Source organism: Mesocricetus auratus, unplaced genomic scaffold (assembly GCF_017639785.1).
Source record: "Mesocricetus auratus isolate SY011 unplaced genomic scaffold, BCM_Maur_2.0 Super-Scaffold_100020, whole genome shotgun sequence".
NCBI lineage: Eukaryota > Metazoa > Chordata > Mammalia > Rodentia > Cricetidae > Mesocricetus > Mesocricetus auratus.
In genome coordinates this window covers 22923186-22945376 of record NW_024429201.1, presented here as the reverse complement: position 1 = coordinate 22945376, position 22191 = coordinate 22923186, and the positions used below count along the sequence as shown (strand labels likewise).

Genomic DNA, 22191 nt, shown 5'->3' with positions numbered 1-22191 from the left:
TGAGATCCAGCATGAGTCCACAGGATGGCCTCTTTTACTAATGGAGCGTCGTTCTTGCTTCCTACATGACGGTGACACTGTTAGTCTAGACTAGGAGCCATGCTTCCCAGTGGTGTTCAAGGCAGCAGAAAGGGACATTTGGGGTTTCTTTCCTTCCCTCTTAACTCCTCTGCTCCATTCTTCTTCTCCCCTCCTCCCCCCCCAGCCTTCTCCCCCTCACACTTGTCTTTCATTCTGAGACCAGGTCTCATGTCGCCCAGATGGCCTCAGATGTTCTATGTTGCTATGTGATATTTTGATTGTGTTCTGACAAACAAAACTTACTTGGAGCCAGAGGGCAGAGCTAGCTACTAGCAGACCTGAATTAACCATAGAGGTTTGGAGGACTGTAGACGGAGAGGAGACAGGAAGTAGTAAGGTGGGGCAGAGAGATAGTAGAGGTAGGAGGAGACTGGTGGCTGCTCCCTGCATCTCTGATCTTCAGGTTCTTACTCTTGATTTTTTATTGATAAAGATTAATTAGATTAACACTTTACTATGTAGCTGAGGAAGGCCTTGAACTTCCACTCTCCCTGACCCCACTTCACCACTGGTGGGATTATAGGCAGATGCCACCATCCATGCTTTACGGGTGCTGGGTGGTCAGACCCAGGGCTCCATGCCTACCAGGCAAGCACTCTACTAGTCAAACATCCTGGACAGCCAGGCTGCTCCCACCCTGTCTCATGATCGCTCACGTGTGACTCTAAAAGCTGTGGCATGTGTGGGGTTGTTCAGTCCGGTAGCCACTGGCCCCACGCAGCCACTAAGCCCCCAAAAGGTGGCCAGTCCAACTGGCGGTGTGTTGGTAGCACAGACTTTTCAAGAGTTATGAAAAAATAATGTAAAATCATATGTTAATAATGTTATATTGACCATAGATGCTACTTTGGACATAGTGAGTTGAATAAAGCAGTATTAAAATTAAGTTTTCCCATTCTTTTTCTTTTGTGGGTGTCACTACCAGAAAAAATGTATTTGCATGGAATAGTGTCACTCTAATGTAGTAGTTTCCAAATTGTGACCCCTGGACCATGTTCATGAATCTGGCCTGATCCAGGACGCTATGAATCTGGGTGGAGTGCACCAGGGAACTGTTATGTTGTATGCTCCAATTTTTTTCTAGTTTATCCCAGCGAGGCTCAGATGCTCAGGAGAGGAAGTGGCTTGCAAAGACTGTCTTTATGTCCTGCCCTTGTCATTTGCCTGCAGCATCAACTTGGGCCCCTCAGCTCAGTATTGGCTTATCACACTTGTGATGACTGTACAGACGTAGGACTAACCACCTTTCATAGGCTGTTGCTCAGATATAATGGGATGCAAAATGCCTACCACATCAAGGGTACCCCAAAGATCAAATGAGTCATTGTAATCATCATCATTGTCACCAGGACTCCTCAAACATTTACTTCTCAGTAATTTCCAACCCCATGCCCCTCACAGGCTGTGCATCAGTGCAGTGGGAGGGTGAGAGTAGTCACTGACCAAGCAATGACTCAGGGCTACAACACCAGTGGGTTGCTCTCTAGTCACAAGGCTAAGCTTGAAAATGACAAGGAAAACACATTACCTTGGGAAATCCACCATCAATGATGTGGAGTTTTAGCTCATGTTTTACTTATTCAGCAAACATTTGCTGAATGTCCTTTCAATAGTAGGTAGTGCTGAGATTTTAGGAAAGAAGCAATAAAACTTAAACTCTAGTCAGCAATGAGTAAGTTACCCAGATAATCCACTGGGTATTGGCTACATTGAGAACTTTCTTTTTGTTTATCTTTGTCTTTTTCATACCCAACTCTGTGCTGAGCTAATGGTAGGAAGTCAATACTATTCATTTCTACCACTCTCTTCTAAAATCATATAGTAGAAGTTGGGAGAGATTACTTAACATACCTGCCTTCCCCCCACCCTCCAGAACAAGGGATAGGACCCACGACCTCACACACACCTGGCAAGTGCTATACTATTGAGTCATGCCTCCAACTCTAAACCTCTGAACATAGAAATGTGGAATGAAATTTCATGATTGACCAAGCTGAATAGCAGAAGGAGCTCCCAGGACCCTACCCCAAAGCATTCCCCTTGCCAACAGTAGGAAAGGGGGATGCTTTGGGGAATGCTTGCTTAGTTTACAGATGCTGAGAGATGGAACCTGTATGGTTGATACTGGGCTCTACCAGGCACCCAGATCCTTTGGACCTGGCAGTGCAAGGTTATTATGAGGTAACAGGGTTTCACACACACATTCTGTGGTAGAGATATTGAGCATCAGTAAATAAAACCATTTACCCTTACCATTCTTAGAACATGCATATAGAAGTCTTATTCATATGGCAACAACTATTTACTGAGGTCCTATTATATATCAGGGATATATCTCCAGTGCTTTTTTCTGGCATCTGTAACACATGTGCATATGCTCACACACATGTAAATAAGTAAAGCATTTTTTTTTGCTTTTTTCAAGACAGGGTTTCTCGGTCTTGATTGTCCTGGAACTCACTCTGTAGATGAAGCTGGCCTTGAACTCATTGAAATCAACCTGCTTCTGCCTCTCAAAAGCTGGGACTAAAGGCGTGCGGCCACTACTACCCAGTTCAAGTAAAGCAAATCTTTAAAAAACATTTTGTATGGTAGAAATTAGGAAGTGCCATAAGGGAGAATAAAGCTGAGAAGAGAACAGGGAGTGTGGAAATGGTAGAAACATCCTTTTTTTGGCAAGTTAGCAGAATTGAGCCATGTGAAAATTAAGAAAGGAAGAAGGAAAAAAGGAAGGAGAAAAGGAGGAAGGAAGGACAAAACTAAGACAAAGAAACCACTGGGAGTCACAATGTGACAGTTGATTTTGTCCACTGAGAATTTAAATACCACTTACCCAAAGGACAGGGTGAACCAAACAATCGTGAGCTTTATTGTGTTTTCCCTGACTGGATAGTTGAAGCATCTCATAAAAGTCAACCAAATCTGTGAAATACCAGATGGTTAGTGATCGGTTGGTCTGTCTGTCTATCTATCTATCTATCTATCTATCTATCTATCTATCTATCTATCATAACACATGGAACCCCACTCCCTATTCCTTCCCAACAAATTATAAAAGAGCCAGGTTTTTGCAGAGCTGAATTAATTTCAACTACAATATAAAGTCTTAACATCAATATAGAAGCAAAGGCGCAAATTTTCTCCTTCCCTCCCTCCCTCTCTCCCTCCTTCCCTCCCTCCCTCCCTCTCTTTTTTTTCCTGCAGTACCAGTGACTGGACCTGGGCCTTCATGAGTGCTGGACAAGAGCTCTTACCATTGAGCTACATCCCCAAACCTTCTTTTTACTTTTTACTTTTGAGACAAGTTTTCATCAAGCTTCCCAGCTTGAATGTTCAGTTCATGGAATTATGGGCTCTAACTACCAGGCATACCTAGCAATGCTCACTTTTCAGTTTCCTGGAGGCCAATGGACACCAAGGCAGACTTTCATTGCCCTAACTCCTAGCCTGCCCCTTTCCTACTTCAGGATGGAGCATACTGGTTAGCTACTGAGCTGAAAGGGGTCCAGTTACCTGCTCCTAGTGCAAGAGACAGGTGCCTTAGACAGAGGGGACACATCCTCTTTGTGGGACAGGCATAGCCTTTCCCTCTTGTGACTACCCCCAAATGTCAGAAATTGGCCTGTGGATTGTCGTGAATCTTATACTTACTCCGTACAGTTCTGTGCGGATGCGAACAAAACACCTCCTATACCACGTCCCCGTATCACTCTCAATCTCAATCAGCTCATCTATTTGTTTGGGAGTTTTGATTTTATTCACCTGTGGACAGCAACAGAGTGCAAAGGGTTGAATTCCCCTCCCTGAAGTTGCTAATTTTAAGCTATTTATTTTAAATGAGCAAAACACAACTCTGAACGGAAAGGGGTATTTGGTAAGAACTCTGCATACACATGAGAACACTGGCAGAGATCTACAGATCCAGAGGACACCTGAAGGAACTGAATATGACTTAATGATGGGGAATTCCATAGAGAAATAGGGAGGGGGAGCAATGGGGATGGAACGACCTAAGGCAAAAATGCCTCCCTTTTCATCGCCACTTCAAAGACCCATGCCAGCAGATTAAACACCAGAGACATGAACTTCTGCATGTAGAGGTACTTTTCCTGGAGGTTTTTATTTTGGCGGGGGAAGGGGGGACTATTTATTGGCTTTTTTTTTTTTTTTTTGGTTTTTCGAGACAGGGTTTCTCTGTATTGTTTTCGAGGCTGTCGGTCCAGCCTGGCCTCGAACTCACAGAGATCCGCCTGCCTCTGCCTCCCGAGTGCTGGGATTAAAGGCGTGCGCCACCACCGCCCGGCTATTTATTGGCTTTTAACTGTAGTTGTTAACACTTGCCCATTCAACATTTATCCATAGAGTGTCACTATGACCTGTTTTTCCTTCACCCGTAGGGTAACCCGGTGGCTGGCCAGCAGACACTCACAGATGGCTACAACGGAAGATGTTTCCACTGCAAGCATCAACCCTGACTCCTCGGTTACATAAGAGAAAGAGAAGATGAAGGATCAGTGTGACAGTGTGCATATGTGACAATGTACATTTGTGACAATGTACATCTGTAGCCTCTTGGAGCTAAGGAAAAGGGACACAACACAGGTGAGAAAGGATTTCAATACAGGAAAAGAATGAAGGGTGGCATGGAGGGAGGGAGGGAGGGACATGGAGGGGGAGGCAGGGAGAGGGAGGGAGGGAGGGACATGGAGGGGGAGGCAGGGAGAGGGAGGGAGGGAGGTAATCCCTGTTTTTGAATAAAGAGGACACAATAGTGTGTATATTATTTTCCTTAGGCACTGAGTGGGCTTTTCTTTTCTTTTTCTTTTTTAATTTTTATTTTCTTTTTTTCAGCCTGCCAATATCCCAAATGGCAATTCTATTGGAGATACTGTTTGGAGGCTGGGTCTCTTGGTATCTTTCATATTGTGCTAGGTGAGTAGTAGTCTCCTTTTGAATATTGGAAAGACACTGTCTCTAGTTAAGAAAAACCACTTTTGAGTTAACTATGGGTTTCCAAATAGAGTAAATGGATAACTATGCTTTCTTTTGAGGCAGTGTCTTACTATGTTGCCCATGTGAATCTTAAACTTGAGATCCTCCTGTCTCAGACTTTTAAATGCTGGGCTTACAAGAGTGTGTAAGCAATGCAGTCTTTGAATTTTTTAGTTCTTTAAAAAAAACCCGACTATTTAACTTTTTTTTTTTTTTTCGAGACAGGGTTTCTCTGTATTGTTTTGGAGGCTGTCCTGGAACTCGCTCTGTAGACCAGCCTGGCCTCGAACTCACAGAGATCCACCTGCCTCTGCCTCCCGAGTGCTGGGATTAAAGGCGTGCACCACCAATGCCCGGCCCGACTATTTAACTTTTGAGAGCTTCTACTTGTCCAGTCTTCAATATTTGTTTTTCATAATTTTTTGAAATATATTTTATTTTGTTGGCTCTTGTGGGAGAGCCAGTGTCTCATAATTTAAAGAAGATGGCCTGCAGGTTTAAGTTTGGATGGTGCTGCTGATACTTGCTGGTGGCATGTGGGATAAGGAAGAGGTTGGGGACTTTAAGAATGGGAAATTCTGATTTAGAAGGTAGCTTTTGACGGACCACTGGACACATAGGATGCCCACAGAGACCTTTTATTCATGTATCTGGATCTTGGGACATCCAAGCAGCATGGGCCAGAGATGCAGGGAGCAGCTGAGGCCAGCCAAGGAGAGTGGATGGAGTCTAAAGAGATGTCAACTGAGACCTGGGGGGATGGTACACAGATCAGACAGCTTGCTGCTCAAAGCATGAGGGCCTGGGTTCAAATCCCTAGCACTTATGTAAAAAGCTGTATCTGGGCTGGGCCTGAACCATGCCCGTGCTATGGCGACTGAAGAAAAAGAGAATTTCCAGGCTTGTTTTCTCAAAGGAATAAAGCCAAGAAGCAGAGGCTGGTAGAACAGAACGCTTAGTGGCCTCTGTGTATCGTCAGGCATGTACACACAATGTACATGCACCACGCAGTAACACATACAGATACACATACTCCACAAGTCAGCTGAAAACAAGGCCGTGGAAAGCAACATCAACAGTAAAGATAGGGCGCGAAGAGATGCAAGCCCCAGGAATCAAAAGAGAATCATCTTTTAAAGTACATGCTAGTGTATATTGCTTCAAAACAAGAGCCTGTCTGTACACAGAACAAGAGGAAAAGGTAAACTTGTCCTGGTAGAATCCTGCAGCGGCCTTTTACAGGTGCTTCTGAGTTTCCCAACGCTCTTGGAATGCTCTCACCTTATCCCCCGCTAACTTTTAAGTGGTCACACTGACCAGGGCGGCCATGAGTAGGCTTGACTACTCAGATCTTCTATAAGCAAAATAGGTGAGCAGGGCAGCAAGTGCCTGCAGAAACAACTTCTCAGAAGGTCTTTGTTAAAGGGTTGGTGGTCACCTGGCCAAGAAGGGTTGAGCGACATCTGGTACCTCAGTGACATCTCAAGACTTCTTTGGTCTTGCAGTCCTTTAGTTTTTATTATTCTCTTTTTGGGAGGGGGATTTCAAGACATTTTTTAATTTTATGTGGATGAGTATTTTGCCTACACAAATGTCTGTGAACTACAAGTATGTTTGGTGCCTTTGGAGGCCACAAAAGGGTATCAGATCCCTGGAACCAGGTCACAGAGGGTTGTGAGCCACCAAGTCAGTGTTAAGAGTCAAGCCTGGGTTCCCTGGATGAGCAGTAAGTGCTCTTAGCCATGAAGCCACCTCTATAACTCCTTGTGGTTCTTTATTTTAAGAACAATTCTGCTTTGGGGAAGAAAGGAGATAGCTCAGTTTGTAGAGAGCTTGCTTTTCAAGTGTGAGGACCTGAGTTCCAACTCCAGAACCCATATACATGTGATGGGCATGCTGATACACACATGTGATATCATTGCTGGAGAGATGGGGATCAGACTTGGGATCTAGGCCAGGTCATGTAGCTTAACTGGTTCTTCAACAAACCACCATGTCAAAGGATGAGGATGAAATTCCTGAAGCTGACACTGAGGTGTCCTCTGGTCTCTACACACATGGGCACACACTCATCATACATACACACAATACTCTATGACTGGCAAGACCTTAAAAGTCTGGCCCCTCACAGAAAATGTGTTGGGAACTCAAGGGTTGTCTAAGGAGCAGACTCACCGTGAAGACCTTCTCTGGCTGGCCCCGAGCTCTCATGTTGGTGTCATGAATAAGCTTCAGAATCATCCAGGCTTCATCATGCTTTCCCACCTAAGAAATACACAGGCAGTCAGAGCTAGAAGCCAGACATTCTTACTCTTGCCTTTCAGCAACTGGGTTTTCAGAGCCCATGGAAGGTCTTCATGCAAATGTGTACAGTTCTTCTCCACTGAAGCACACAGGCTGAGGATACCAGTATAAAGCAGCAGTTGGAAGAAATAGCACCTATGGACAGTAAGGCTTCATTTTTTAAACAGTGAGCAGTATCCCCATCATGGAGTAAAAGCTATTTGCTTAGGGAACAGCATGCACAGTTTTGGCTGTCCGATGGCTTTTACACACCCTCTTTGCTAAAAGCACGATTCCACGAAATCAAACCCTGCAAAATCCCATAGTAGGAAGGGGAAATGCACCTCTTATAGAGGCAGGCATGCTTTCCTGGAAACAGCAAAGAAACCTTCCCAGTGTGCACGGGCCACTTGCACTTCTGTAACAACAGGCATTACCTCCAGCAAGAACCGAGGGCTTTCCGGCATGAAGGTGAGTGCAACCACAGAGCAGACGCAGGGGAGCGCACAGACGATGACGAAGACGCGCCAGCTGTGGAACTGGTAGGCTGAGCCCATGCTGAAGCTCCACCCTGGAAAGGGACAGAAGAGTCAAGGAGAGCCCCTGCACACTGCAGCTGGGCAGGTCGTCTTACTGTCCACAGAGGGGTGAGATGCGAATCGGTCACAGTAGTAGGCTCAACTTTAGATCCCCCACAGACATAGATGAGGACAGAGGTGCCCCAAGTCAAAAGGATCAGGATTTAAGCCGTGGGAACATGTGGGATTCCCTAAAACAAAACCCCAAAGGCCAATGTGGGAGAATGCGCCTTTCAACAGGCCACCATGCTGGATGTCTTCTTTGTACTCTTCCAGACCATGTTCCTCTCTGTCCCATCTTCTATCAGGAAACGGCCCACTGTGGACTACATCATGCAGTTCCCAACCAGGTTTTGGGGGTGTAATTTAGACATGCTTCTCTATCTAGCCCAGGCTGGCCTTGAACTAATACTTTCTGCCTCTGCCCTGACCAGTGTGATTATATGCATCTGTTACCACACCTGATTCCCAACTAGGTTTGAGTAGGACATAATTTCCTTGTCCTCTCCACCCTTCTCCTGCCCTGGCCAGGCAGAGGAGTGTCCTCCTGTGGCCTCCCCAGTTCTTCATGGCCAGTCCTCCCACTTTTGGCCTTTGAGGTTTGGGGACTCCAGGTGCTCTAACATGTTCTACAGTTTCTCTTTACAGTCTCTACAGCTCTGCAAACAGTCCTGTCATTACAACACCTTTACTGGCCATGTGGGGGGAAAGCTGACTTTACAGTGCCCTTATCAGAAACAAGGACTTATATCTCTGTTGATAGACAGCACAGGGACTAGCAAGGTGAATCCCACCTTCTAAGCTGACATCTTAAGTGCTATCATAAATGCTTCTAATGGAAGTTTTATTAGAATATAATAAGAACAGTTACAATGGGATAGATAGGACAAATAGAAATCCCTCCAGGAATTGGTATGTAAATTAATATAATAACTGAAAGTAGAACTCAAACAGGGTTCCAAATAAGAAAGAACGAGGTCATTGAATCGAACGGAAGACAGAGCGAGATTTACAGAGGGACAGAGGAACTGTGTGCGTTGGGACACTTCAGCAAAGCCTGGGCAGTATAAGGCTTCTGTGAGCCAAAGTCTATGTCCCCTCCCCAACAGAGCTGTGGGTTGTCTTTTGTGGGAATCCTAGGAGACACTGGAAGTGACATAATCCTGAGAGCTACAGTTGAAGTTGCAGAATCTTTACTGCCAGGATTCAAGATGGAATTGCACACCAGTACCCAGAATTATGCACGTGACAACCCATCTACTGTGCTGTTGACAAGTGCCATCAACACCAGTGGCATCCAATATTAATCTTGCATTAGTTTTGTTCCAAGAATTTAATATTGGAAGACTATGTGGGTTGCTAAGTTAATTATGCCATTAGTGTTCAGGAAGCATGATTACTTCCAATGTCTCATATAGCCTAGATTCAAGTCTCACTTGTCCAAAATGCAAAGGAAACCAAGACAGAACAAAGGGACCATACTGTGTACATTTCATGTGATCTCAAAGCTTCATATAAAGACTCTCTTTAAAGATCTCTAAACCTTATTATTTTCAACACTAGGGGAAAAAAACCCTTCAGTGATTGAGTTAAACTGCAGGTAAAACACTTTCCACTGAATAGAGGGAAGAAGAAGAAAGACAAGAGACAGAGAACTCTGGTGTCACAGTTCAAAATGAGAGGTCACAAGGTGACCCTTTCAACAGAAATAGGCCAAAGTGATTTAACCATGTCACTACACTGTATGTAGCTAGCAAAGTGACCCCACCCTGACCAGAGGCTCTCACTCCGACCTCCAGGACCCAATAATGCAGATGTTATAGGTAAAGGAAGTCATGAGTGTTATTAAGTCAAAGATCCCAAAAGAAAAAGCTTGTCCAGTATTGTAAATGTAAATGTAAGTAAGCATCCTTAGAAAGACAGACAGGCAGGGGAGACAGTTTTCAAGTTTGCTTTCCATTGCTATCTGTTAAAAATTATGACCTACCACAATTTGGGAAAGAAAGGGTTTATTTCATCTTAGCACTTACAGTCCATTAGGAAGGGAAGTCAGGGCAGGAACCTGGAGGCAGGAACTGAGGCCATGGAGGAATGCTGCTTACTGGTTTGCTCTCATGGCTTGCTTAGCTTGCTTTCTTAATATAATCCAGGGCTACCTGACCAGGAGTGGCACTGCCCATGGTGAGCCCCGCCATCCCCAATCAATCATTAATAAAGAAAATGCCCTACAGGCTCCCCTACAATCAGTCCAGTCTGAGTGAGGAATTGTCTTGGTTGAGGCTTCCTCTTCTCATATGACTCTGATGATTCTAACTTGTGTCATGTTGACAAAAAACAAGCAAGCAGTATGTAGAATGAGACTAAGAGAGGAAAAGATATGAGGGAAGTGAGACCAGGCACACGCGAGAGATCTGAATGTGGTGATATCTTGCTTGTACAAATAAAACCTGTCACAACACCTTTAATCCCAGCACTCGGGAGGCAGAGGCAGGCGGATCTCTGTGAGTTCCAGGACAGCCTGGCCTACAGAGCTAGCTCCAGGACAGCCTCCAAAACAATACAGAGAAACCCTGTCTCGAAACAAAACAAAACAAACAAACAAAAAAACCCAACAAAAACACAAACAATCAAAAAACAAACAAACAAACAAACAAAAAAACAAAGCCTGTCTGAAGGTCAGAGGAGCTTGCTGCTAGCTAGCCATAGAGGTCTGGAGGTCTGTACAGACAGACAGGAAGTGAGATAGCTGGGCAGAAACAGGATATAAGCAGGGAGAAACAGGAACTCACTCTGTTGTCTGCTGAGACTCCAAGGAGGTAACATGCGGTGGTGGTTTGCTCCTTCTATTCTCTGATCTCTTAGCATTGTCCTCTATATCTGACTTCAGATGTTTATTACCTAGGCCAATTAAGAACTCCGTTTACATCTGAAGGTTGGCACTGCTGACTTGGAAGGGGCCACTAGCCAAGGTATATTGGAGACTAGTAGAAGCTGGGACTCACAAGCACTACAGTTGTCTCCTAGGAGGCTGCAGAGGTCCCATTAGCAATTACAGGCACATGTCACCACACTTGGCTGGTATGTAACTTTGTGAATGTGGTTCTCATACTTAGCATGTTTCACTGGAGACTCATACAAATTGTCACATATGTTTGTGGGTTATGTACTGTTGGATTGTCCCCATTTTAGGGTACTTATTAATAAAGATGCTATAAATATTTTTGTGCACATCAAAGCTTTGTTTTTGAAAATATAAGGTTAGACACTTGAACAATATGCTAAGCTTCTGTTTGGATTTATTTGTAAATTTTTATTAGAATTTATATTTATTGGTTTGTTTGTTTATTGCGTGTGCCTATGAGCACTCACTTACACTCTCCCTTTACCTGTGGCCCCTGGGAACTGAACTCAGGTTGTTAGGCTCAGTGGCAAGCACCTTTATTGGCTGACTCACCTCACTGCCCTCCCGGTATCCAGATAATTTTACAGGAAGACTTGACTTCCTCTGCACAGTGACTGCATTGTCTGCATTTCCATGCACACTGTGCTGCAGCTTTGGTTGATGCATAGCCTTCCCATTGTTGTTTGCCTGTTAAAAGTACATTTATTTTTCCTGGTAGATACCTAAGGAAGCATTGTCATGGCTTTAATTCATTTTTACTCAGATCTGCTGATCTCTTTGTTTCCTTTTCAGTCATTTCCACACTTACATGAAGACTGGGTTTCTGTTCTGCCCAGTCCCATAGTCGTTTGGTCCCAAATAAATATACAGAGGCTTATGTTATTTATAAACTGTTTGGATGATGGGTCAGGTTTCTTATTTGGCTAGCTCTTTTAGTTATTAACCCATTTCTATTAATCTGTATGTCTCCACTTTGTCTTGGCTTACTGGTGATGCCTTGTCCTCTTCACACCCCCCCCCCCGCAGCTCCTCTCTGCCTTCCTCTTCCCAGCATTCTGCTACTGGCCATATTGGCCAATCAGCATTTATCCATCAACCAATAAGAGAAACATATATTCACAGCATACAGAAGGACATGGCCCATGGCCTATCACTTACACACCTTACACATGATACATATTTGTGCCAATCACAACACGTGGCATGGAGATTATGAGCTTGAGTTCTTTCTCCAGGGGAGGTAGAGTCCAGGGGATTTGTTAGGGAACACAATAGCATATGACTCATGCTGGACCACATTAGGAAGAAAGTATAGAGTATAGACCAGATGGATGGAGCCATGTGTTCTCAGAGTCTTTTTTCTCAAGAGCTCTGACCAAATTCCCTTCCTCATTTTGAACTCAGCACAAAGCAAATTTGGGAGTTTCTAATGTCAAAGTTAGAGCAAATTAAAGTCTGTGCTTATGAAACAGGCGAGGTCATCCAAGACTGATTGGCCTTTACTTATTGTTCTATAACAGACTGACTTGGAGAGAGGGGGTGGGTCCTTGGGCAGTGAGAGGAGTCCTGGCAAGGGAAATGGGCACCCCACCTCCCATGACATGCCTACTAGAGTCAAAGACTCATAGCAATACCCTGGGGCCTGAGAGGAAGACAGGCACACAGGGGACTTGAGAAATGATGCGGATGTCTTACAAACTAGAAGACCGTTCCGTGCATTGAAGAGGAAAAAAGTACGCAGGACAGGGTCCCTGAGCCCCATCACCATGCAGCCTTGAGTCCTCAGCTCCGCTGAGTGCCATTTCAAGAAGCCTTAATCCGGATTCCAGCTCTGCACTCTACACAACCCTCTCAAAGGAGGGCGAAGTGGAGGGCAGTGGAGTCAAACCCACTCTACCAGGAAAGTGGGTTGTGTCTTTCAAATGAATCCTTACCATTGGCACTGTGCCCTTTATTATGTGTGTGGTGTGTGTGTCTTTAAAAATGACTCCTGTCAACTTGATGTTTCTAATTGTCCTTTGGATTTTGCTGAAATACTCATTAACATGTCACACTGTGGGATTTATCTACAGATAATGTAAATTCCATGCAAGGGAGGACCTCAATTAGGGTGTTACAGAAGGCTGTTATAGTCTGGCTTTAATCAGGGTGGTGCTAATAAAAGCAGGATGCATCTTGCATAATAATCCAGGCCCTTGCCAGCCTCACCCTGCTGCCCCTGGAGGGTCCTGTGACTGCCTCCTCAGCTGCCTGTTGTTCAAGGAATACAGGCAAAGTATGTCACACACACACACACACACACACACACACACACACACACACACAAAACACTGGATCCTTCATTCTTTTCTAGGCTTTGTCCTGGGATCTCTGGTATGTTGGTACCCACTTACTGACCTGCTTTCTGGTTACCAGTTATGCGATATTATCAACAAAATTGTCTTTGTCAGGGAGGGAGATTTCAGGTTCAAGACTCAGCTCCAATGCACTAAAGAAAACCTTCTGTATTGTATGGGGAAGTCAAGTCTGAATAACTAAGAGGTAAATCATCTGTGTATCTTCACCTTGGTATTCTCTCCAGGAACAGACTGGCTAAATTCTCTATTAAATTTCTCTCCAGTGAGAAAAATGTATGCATATGAGCAATAGCCAGGCGAGTTTCTGATATCATTGCTACAGAAAGAAAAATCTATGCCCTTAACAAGTCACTGGCTTAAAATAGAAAAACTACATAATCAGCGTGAAATATGAATGTCTGGCTAGCAACTCGGGTTGTCAGGCAGTCAGTACCATCCGGGATGCTAAGGTTTAACAGCTTGCAGCTGGACAGTCCTGCAGCGACGTTCATCTCTTACTTGTAAAATTAAAGACAGATAGATGAATAAATAATGATGCTGGTGGGCAAACAGGGAGATAAACTGTGGTGTAGCCACCTGATAAGAATCATATGAGCTCTGGGCAATAACGAGGCAGGTCTTTCTGATGTAACATGGAAAATATCCAAGTGCAAAGAGAGAAACTCCTCCCCAACAGTGTGAATATAAATGATTTCATTTTTATAGGCACATAAAACATATCCAATCTAAAAAAGCCGTGGGCTGGAAATGTACTAAGCTCTTTTGGATATTTACTCAAGGCAGGAGGTTGCTCATGGGCACTCTCTTTTCTGACATTATTTCTTTTAATTTGTAAACTCTACATAACCTTAGGTCACTTTTCACTTAGAAAGGAAAAGCAAACCACAGTTGCAAGCCTTTGACATTTGCGTACTCAGGTGCTGGGAAGAGGGGAAGGGAAACTGACTGGGATTGCAGCCCTGCCATTATTCAACACTGGCATTTTCTCAGGAAATGGCAAGGATCCTGAATGTGATCAACATGAACACTGAGAATATGGTTCAGACCTATGGGTACCCACAAGAACGCACCAGAGACAACCCTGTGTCTGCGTATGAAAGAGAACTGTTTTCATTGACCTTTTGGTCTTGGGGAGTTAAGGATGGGGGGCACAAGAGAAGAGAGGTGGGTGTGATTTAACCAAAGCTAAGGATGTATGAGAAACCTGGATGGTAAGGTCATTTAAAATATAATAAAAACATTTAAAAAAGGAGTTTCAGCACACACACACCCTGCATGGGTGGATGCTCAGAAGACATGAGTTATTCCTATTACTACTGGTTTTCATTATGTATCTCTGCCTGGCTTCAACTCACAGAAATCTACCCGATTCAGCCTCTCTAGTGCTGTCCCAAAATAAATAAAATCTCAGTATGGGGCTTGGGACAATTTCCAAGAAGTTACTTACTGGTCAGTAAGGCCCCAGAAATACTCAACACAGCAGACTTTGGTTTTAGGATGTAAAGTAATCAACCTGTGGTGTCTTTGGGGAAGGGCTGGAGAAATTACTAAACAGGGGCACTATGTACTGTTATACAGGACAGGGTTCAATTTTCAGGCCCCACATGGAGGCTAACAACCATCTGTAACTCCAGTCCCAGGCACTCTGATGCCCTCTTCTGGCCTTCCCAAGCACTGCAATCATGTAGTGCACCGGCACACACACAAGACAAAATATACCTACACATTAAAAAAATTTAGATAAAATGAAAAAAATTAAAGAGAAGTTAAAACTGGAACTGACCTTAAAACTTCCTCCCTGCAGGATAGCTTTTGTAGTTCTGGGTCTGCGAAGTGCTATGCAGGCCTTTGGGGAGGAAGATCACGAATGTGCTTACCCAGTGTTGAACTCTCAGTGCTACAACACTGATCTGTCAGGCAAGGTGTGCTCACTGGTGCAACAGTATCATCCTGTTGTGGGGGTAGCCAGATACTTGCTAATTGTCTTTGAGGTGTGCTTGTCAGGAAACAATACAAGCCTGGTATTGTAAACTGATCCAAAGCCCATGGTCCAGGAAGTTACAGATCCCAGAGGTGGAGGTAGGAGTGTGTTACATTTGTTTATGCTGTGGAACATTTGTTTCCATGATGCAAAGATGTGTTGCATTCTTTTATGTTGCATTTGTTTAACTCTGTGAAGCTGTGTTGTTACTTTGCCTGCCTAAAACATCGGATTTGTCTAATAAAGAGCAGGAAGGAGGAGAAGAAGAGATCAAGGAATGAGAAAAGGACCAGAAGAGGACACCAGGGGCCAGCCATCCAGCCACACAGCCAGCCATGGAGTAAGAGTGAAAGCAAGATTACAGAGCAAGAAAAGGAAAAATCCCAGAGGCAAAAGGTAGATGGGATAATTTAAGAAGAGCTGGTTAGAAACAGGCTAAGCTAAGTTGGGCATTTATACTTAATAATACACCTCTGTGTGTGATTTATTTGGTAGCTTTGTGGCAGGCCCCCCCCAAAGAGCCAAAAGAGTAAAAGGAGCAAAAAAGCCAACAATAGGGGTACCTATTATTGTTGTTTTGCTAAATAGGCATATTTATTTTCAAACTGCTTCTAAGTATTGTGTTCATACCATAGATTACTGCTACGGTCAACCTTGGCCAGAGAAGTTGCTTTTTGCTGTGGGAAGCAGTTAATGCTAAGATTCATGATTGGTTGAGGTGCTGAGAATAGGTGACTTGCCTTGAAATGTGGTGGTGGCCTCCATTCTTTTCCTTCCTGATGGTGTCAGTTACTGAGCAATGCAATTCTATTTTCTGCATTTTTCCAACACCTGTTCCTTTATCTCCCTTTCCGCTCATAGCTTTCCTGGGCCACCTTAACAGACAAAGGCATAATTGGCTCAGCTCTGCATGGCTGTACCTGCTGATGCCATATTTACTTATGCATATTATGAGACCTTGTGCCTTGGATCAGTCCAGAGTCCTTAGCTGAGGTAACACCTGACCTGGAAAGGGGCAGCTGGGTTCCAGAACTGTGCCTTCCATCTCTTATGACCGACCAGGTCCTGTATTAAGTTATTTGAATGTTGCTTCTCTCTAATGGAATCCCAACTTCCAGTTGGCTTGTTCTAGCTTTAATATATAATCAAGAGCATTCTGGGTAATAAAAATAAGAAACAGGGATTGGAGAAATGGCTCAGTGGTTAAAACCTTATTTGTAGTTTAATTTCAATGTGATAAGAATATATGCTTGATAGGTTTTAAATATTTGGAACCTGCTTTATAGCATAGTATGCAGTCCAATTTAAAAAACCATTCTATGAGTGATCAAAAAGAATGTTTGCTCTGTAGCTACTGGGTTCAGAGTCTATGGATATCCAAGGTCAAGTCTGTTTATACCTTCTACATTCTTACTGGATTTCCCCCATTTGTTGGGTTAAATTCTTTTTGCTTTCTGTGGGACATCTGGTTCAATAGCACAAACAGTCAATCACTAGAAGTGGAACAACATACCTGGGATGAAATCAAGACCCATTTCCTGCCTCTGCCAGCAAACTTCCTCATACCTTAAGGCTGGCATAGGTCATTGACAGCCCATACAAATGGCAGGGAAAGGGAAGCAACCTAGAAAACTATGCTTACTTGAGTTGTCACTGAAGACACAACATGGGATAGTGTAACTTTTTAAACTAATAGATCTTTAAAAAATATGAGAACCTTTCTCCGGAGTGCTACAGCACAGCCACAAAAAAGTCTCACTATACCCATTTACACATTGATGCAAAATTCTTCAAGGCCCGCCCCTAATGCAACTATAGAACTTGCATTTGTTGTAACTTTGTTTCAAAGAACTTTTCTACAAATTTGCAATATTTTAGAAGGCATATAAATTGGATGTAGTCAATGAAAACTTACTAACAGGACTGAGCAAGGCGGGAAGGCTTCTTAGCTGTTGGTGACTGGAGGCTGCCCTGCCCCTCTTCCTTCTTGCCTCCTCACCAGAGCTTGTCCTGTCTCAGTGTGTGATCTGTGTGCAAAATGGACTTGACTATGTATTAATGAGTTTCTTTCCTCATGGACATAGTTAACACCTCCTCAAGCACATATTAGTTTTCCTTTTAGAAAAATAAAGAATTCCCATGTCAGCAAGGCAATACTGAACTTCAAGGAGTGTGTCTTCCAATACACCTATAAAGCATGATTCCTTCAGATTGTCTGAAGTAAAACCTTAGTAAATCAATTAAATGGCGGGCAGAGACAGATTCACTTTGCCCATCCCTGATTTATGACCTTGCGATAGACATTCAAGTGCTCTTCCTACACTTTCCACCCCTCTTCCTTTTGTTTTGACATGTTGGCATCTACCCAGAGTAGAGTTTCACCTCTGCTCTCTGGAAAGGTTGACTATGTGAGCTGTTAATCTTGGCCCTCAAATACATTCCTGGCTGCCACTGACTGTGGAAATGATTGGTTCTGGTGCATCCTGAGGAATGGGTTTCTAGGGCTATGGCACCAGCAAAATCAAACCCAGAGTGACATAGTCTGGGATTAATGCAGCCATTTTTCATCCAGCATCGCTGGCTGCTGTTTATGAGAAATGGTCTAATAACGCAGAGAGCCTTCAGTGACAAAGCACTCTAGTGGTCCAAGCAGACTGATGCTTTGGCAGGGGTCACTGAAGCTCGCTTTGCTGGAATGCTAATTCCCAGTACACGTGTGCTCCTTTGTTTTAAGGCCAGGCCACCAGACTGGCCATGGTGTCGGGAAAGAACGAGAAATCTGAGTAAAGATATAGGTGGAGCCACCTTAGGCTCTTAGAACATTAATAGTACACCCATCATGTGCTAGACACTCTTATGCCATTTATTTCATACTTCAAAAATCCTTATAGGTTGGGCAGATAAAGTCCGGGACATTGTTTAAATTTTAAAAAGTACACAGCTCCCTCCCCTTTCTGTATGTCTGTGCACTTGAATATAGGTACCCACAGAGGAATCAGATCCCCTGGAGTGGAGTTCCAGATACTTATGAGATTCCTGACATGGGTGCTTGAAACCAAGTTCTGTTCCACTGCAACAGCAAGGGAAGTATGTACTCTTAATTGTGGAGACAATTCTCCAGTCCCTATTTTTTATTTTTATTTTTTAAGACAATTTTTTAAGTGGAGAAAGGAGGCATGGGTATTTGTAATGTAATACTTGGGATATGCTTATACTAAAAAAATGTTATTTATCTGAAATTCAAATTTAACCAAGCATCCTACATTTGCTAAATCTGCTAACTGTACCCCAGGAAACATCTGGCAATGTCTGGAGACATTTTTCAATAGCCATTACCTTGAAGAAGGGTGACTTTTGGCATCTAATGGGTAGGGTCTGGGGTTCTATAAAACAGTCAATGCATGGTATGTCTACCATCATCCCAACTCAGAATGTCCAGTCCAAGATGTTAATAGTCCCAGGCTGAAAAAACTTGCTGTCAACAGTCCTAGGCCTACTCATTACACAGGTGGGGTGCTCCATACCAAGTTAATAGAGATAGGGCCTGAGGATGCTTTCTTTTCAGAAGCCAGGGGAAAGACTCTTAGGGGATGTTGCACCTCATTCCTATAAGAACATGTTTGTACATTAGCCTTTGTTGATGTTTGGTTTGTTACATGTTCCTTTGATTTCTTTTCCCATTTGCTATAAAATTTATCTGAAAGGGTTACCAATCTTTCAAACACACTTTAAAATGCCCCTTGAAGAACAAGCAAAGGTAGCACACACTAAAAACAGTCCCTAAACCTGTACCTGCCCCAGTGGGATGTCTGCTGCCAGATAGATAGCTTTCAAAAGATGCCGTGGTAGCTGGTGCTACCTGTCAGCTTGGAAGCAGTTCTGGGAAGGATGCATGGTTTTGCCCTCAGTAGGACTGTGTGATAGAATAGCTGTGTGATCCTGGGCAAGGAACTTAACCACTGATGTGTTTTATTTTCACTGTGGATCTGTAGACTGGATCTGCTTCCCATTTAAACAATCTTTCAGTGTGAAATTCAGTGTCGTTGTAAGTCCCTTCACATAGGATTATCTGGTATCTCCACCACCCATCTCCAGAACTTTTTCTTCTACCTGGAACTGTCTACTTTGCCATCCTCCAGCCCTTGGCAGACTCCTTTCCCCTTCCTGTCTGCACGGATTTGCCTAATGAAGGTGCTTTGTAGAAGAGGGACCATGCAAGCCTAAATTAGCTTCACTTAGCACAGTGTTAAGATTCATCCATGCTGCGGTGTATCTCAGAGCAACCTTCCTTTATGGCAAATAATGTGGCATCCTGTGAATATGAGCACTCTGAGCCTCTTCCAGGCTGGAGATAGGCAGACATTTGAATCTCATCTTCCTTCTGGCTATGGTGAATGGTGCTTTAAGTGTTCTGTTTGGGTCCCTGCTTTCATTTCTTTTGTGTCTATCCAGAAATGGAATGGTTGGTCTATGTGGGTTCTTTCTATGTTTATTTTAATTGAGGAAACTGCCATACTGAGCTCACCATTTTATGCCTGTTTTCTCTTCTCTACAACAGGGTTGTTGATAAGCATGGGTCTAAAAGGGTTTTAATGAGTCCCAGCAGGGCTGAGGCTGCCCTGCTAGCCAGAATTGTGCTGTAGACTGTCTACAGTAAGATTGAAGACAGTAACTCATTAGTGAACGTCCATTGTTTCATGCCATCTGTCTTCAGAGAAACGTGAGGTAAGACTACAGCAAAGTCAATTGCATGCCCACCAAGCATTGCTAAGGACAGGGGCAAATGGCACTCTCCTACATAATGCATGGGGGCCTGCGGTGCAACAGTACAGAACCGACAGTTGTTTGTGAACCCACTTATGACTTGGCAATCCCCATCGGGGGTATCTAAGAGAAGTGAGTACATAAGCAGCCTTTGGAAGACCCCTGGGAGAATGTTCAGTGAGCAAACCCTAAGAAATAGGTGCTTCCAGCAAAAGAATGAAAAACAAACAAACAAAAGCTGGCAACAACCAGAATGTCCATTGGTAGGATCACGGAGAAATAAATGGTGACTTATCTCCACACCAGGATAATGAATGAAAAGAACAATGAAAGAAAAGAATTGCTGATAACAAGAATATATTATTTTTAAAGCATTATGTTGAATGAGAGTAGTCAAAAGGTTATAATGTTTACCTGAGTGAAGTTCTGGAGCAGGCAGAGCTCAGCTTTGGTTACAGAAACCAAACAGTGGTTTGTCTCAGGTGGAAGAGGAAAAGGAGTTGAAAAGGGAGTCAGAGAATTTGGGGGAAGTGAGAATGTTCCACATCCTGATTTCAGTGGTGGTCACATGGATGTACACAACCATCAATAACCATTAGCCTCACACTTGGGATCTTTGTACTTTTTGTGTATGAGTTACCCAACATCAGAGAGTAGTGATGAGAATGTAGTAGAAAGCCTATGTTCCCAGAAGTCTGCCAGGCCGCAGGAACAGGACTCCACACTGCACATGCTACTCTCATTTGAAACGTCATACACGTTATCTCTTTGGGTTTAGCCCTATTTAGTTGGCAGTGATTTTGCTTAGACCTGATTTTCACAGCATCTCTCAGGACCCACTGGCCATCATTAAGCTTCCTATGGCTGAGTCAGACTGAGACCAACCCTGAAGGACAAAGTTGGGCTGGCTCTCCCTCTTTGGGCTCTCTCACCAGGTCATTCTAATTGGAACTGGCTGCAGCAGCTTGTAGATACGGTTGAATCACAGGGTTCCGGTGTCTCCAGAGCCATCTGGAGAGGGTGTGAGAAGTGTTCCTCCTCAGGGCTTCTTCAAGCTCAGGCAGGCTGTTCTGACCCTTCTGGCCTTTGGGAGTTCAGTTAGTGCTCCACCTTCAACCACTCGCCTGACACCATCTCACAAGCATATTCCCTAGACTACACACACACCACATTGTATATGCACAGTACATACAATATACATATGCCACACTCCACAACACAGCACACATAAGCCTGGTACACACTCCACACTATACCCACACATGTCCCTTCCACACATATGCCACACAGTCACACACACACTAAACTCACAGCACATGGCACACACATACTCTATACACATATTATACATACACAGGGAACACTATATATCCAGCATATGCACTATACATACTACATGTAACATACCACATACGCCATACATTCCACATTTACATACATACAGGGCACACTATACATAGAAACACACACGTGGTGATATCTTTCTTGCACAAATAAAGCCTGTATGGGGCTCAGAGAATGGGGCTTGTCACTAGCTAACCATAGAGGTTTGGAGGTCTGTAAGACAGACAGGAAGTGACGTAGCTGGGCAGAAACAAGATATAAGCAGGGAGAAACAGGGAATTTCTTCATCTCTGCTGAGACACTTAGGAGGTAAGGTGTGCAGTGCCTTGTTCCTTCTCTCTGATCTCTCAGCATTTCCCTCTATATCTGGCTCCAGCATTTATTATTTAGACCAATTAAGAACTCCTTTTACACAACATATATATATATTATACACATACAATATATAACCATACATATCACACATAGTGTATACCACACAGTCTGCATATGCTCTTCACACATATTATAAAAACAGGGCACACTGCATACCAACATTCATACCACACACATATTAAATACATACTCCACACTTGACATCAAACACATATCATGTGTGAACTACTCATACTCAACACACACATTGTACAATATGCCACACATACCACATGTATACTGAAAAATACATTTGACACACAATACATGCACACACCAGGTACAATACACAATATATCACACATGGTACACACATATGCCACATGAACCACAGAGACTACTTCACTCCAGCAGCAGCTCTGAGTGTGAAGATTAAGTAACTAGATCAAGTGTTATTTGAGAAGATTAACCAGTAAGCAAGAACAGCAAGGAACTTCTTTCCTTAATCTTGTGCCTCCTTAAGTTTGATGCACATAAGAACTTGTATAGGTTTCT

At 43.6% G+C, this 22191-nt stretch overlaps 1 protein-coding gene across 2 annotated transcripts in view; it reads right to left on the bottom strand.

The window, feature by feature from the left end:
- Positions 1–22191, bottom strand: part of Sv2c (synaptic vesicle glycoprotein 2C) — a 178420-nt gene that overhangs the window by 28624 nt on the left and 127605 nt on the right. For both annotated transcript variants that reach the window (XM_040728894.1, XM_040728895.1), the window contains 4 exons: positions 7794–7927; positions 7249–7338; positions 3733–3843; positions 2915–3003 (listed from right to left, as the gene is read on the bottom strand). In XM_040728894.1, coding sequence (XP_040584828.1) covers positions 2915–3003; positions 3733–3843; positions 7249–7338; positions 7794–7927 — 424 coding nt within the window. The remainder of the gene's footprint in view (positions 1–2914; positions 3004–3732; positions 3844–7248; positions 7339–7793; positions 7928–22191) is intronic.